This window comes from Alligator sinensis, unplaced genomic scaffold (assembly GCF_000455745.1).
Source record: "Alligator sinensis unplaced genomic scaffold, ASM45574v1 scaffold188_1, whole genome shotgun sequence".
Taxonomy (NCBI): Eukaryota; Metazoa; Chordata; order Crocodylia; family Alligatoridae; genus Alligator; species Alligator sinensis.
The window spans coordinates 821,312-822,286 of NW_005841903.1; the positions used below are offsets into that span (position 1 = coordinate 821,312).

General features: G+C 38.1%; 1 protein-coding gene across 4 annotated transcripts in view; it reads right to left on the reverse strand.

Annotated features, from left to right (window-relative positions):
* The window catches only part of BMS1 (BMS1, ribosome biogenesis factor), a 36,586-nt gene that overhangs the window by 18,514 nt on the left and 17,097 nt on the right, over positions 1-975 (reverse strand). For all 4 annotated transcript variants that reach the window (XM_006018477.3, XM_025197719.1, XM_006018476.3 and 1 more), the window contains one exon: positions 17-118. In XM_006018477.3, coding sequence (XP_006018539.1) covers positions 17-118 — 102 coding nt within the window. The remainder of the gene's footprint in view (positions 1-16; positions 119-975) is intronic.

Here is a 975-nt window from a genome sequence, read left to right on the forward strand (position 1 = left end):
TCTGGAGTATCTTTACCTGTTCCATAAACAAGTTTACGAAGGTTAGGAGTTGACTGCTGTTGTCTCAGAAAGGCATGAGCTGCCTTTTGGGAAAGATTTTCCTTCCATCTAACTGCACCTAAAAAGAGGAAAAAAATACTGCCAATTTTTTCTCCAACTGGAACCTGCAAGATTAAGGATCCACTTGGACTGCCAGAGGAAGGGGGAGGAGGGGAGGTAGGTTAAAAAAATACTTAAACACCCCCCCCCCCCCCCCCCCCCAAACACATACCCCTTATAAACAGGGACCATTTTGCACTATAAAAGTCTCTAGACAAGATTTTAGCCTGGTTACGTAACTAGATCCAGTTAGACCACTTCAGTTTTCACACTATCCTGTCACCAGATAGCCTAAGCTTTTTTTTCCTGTAACATAGGCAGAAAACCTTAGAAGGAACAAAGTGTAAACTTTAATGACAGATGCTATAAACTAGACTATTTGCATAAGCATAAATTTTCCAGTATTATTTACATGCTAATAAAATAATTGAAAAGTGTTTTCCTCTTCCCATCTGTCTCCACAAAGAGAGTGGTAGCATTGGAATGTTGTTATAGTCATGACAGTCCAGGCAATTAATAAGGAAGGATTTTTGTGACATCTTTTATTGGACCAATTGTATTACTGAGAGAGCTGGTGAACAAGCTTTCAGGTATCAAGTGACTTTCTTCAGGTCTAAGGAAACCCTGTATCTGCTTCTCTCTCAGACCTATGTAGATCCCAGGGAATTATGTGCAGAAAAATTCAAGATTATGTGCAGGAAAACTCAAAATTAATTACTTACTTTATTTATTTTAAATTTATGTATTCATTTATTTATTTTTTACAAATTAAACTAAATATAACACTATTTAAGCCTTCCTTAGAAATATATGCAAGTACTTTGTATGGTTGGAGGGTGGTGTGTGGGGGGGATTTGTGAAGGTGTGGGGGGGGTG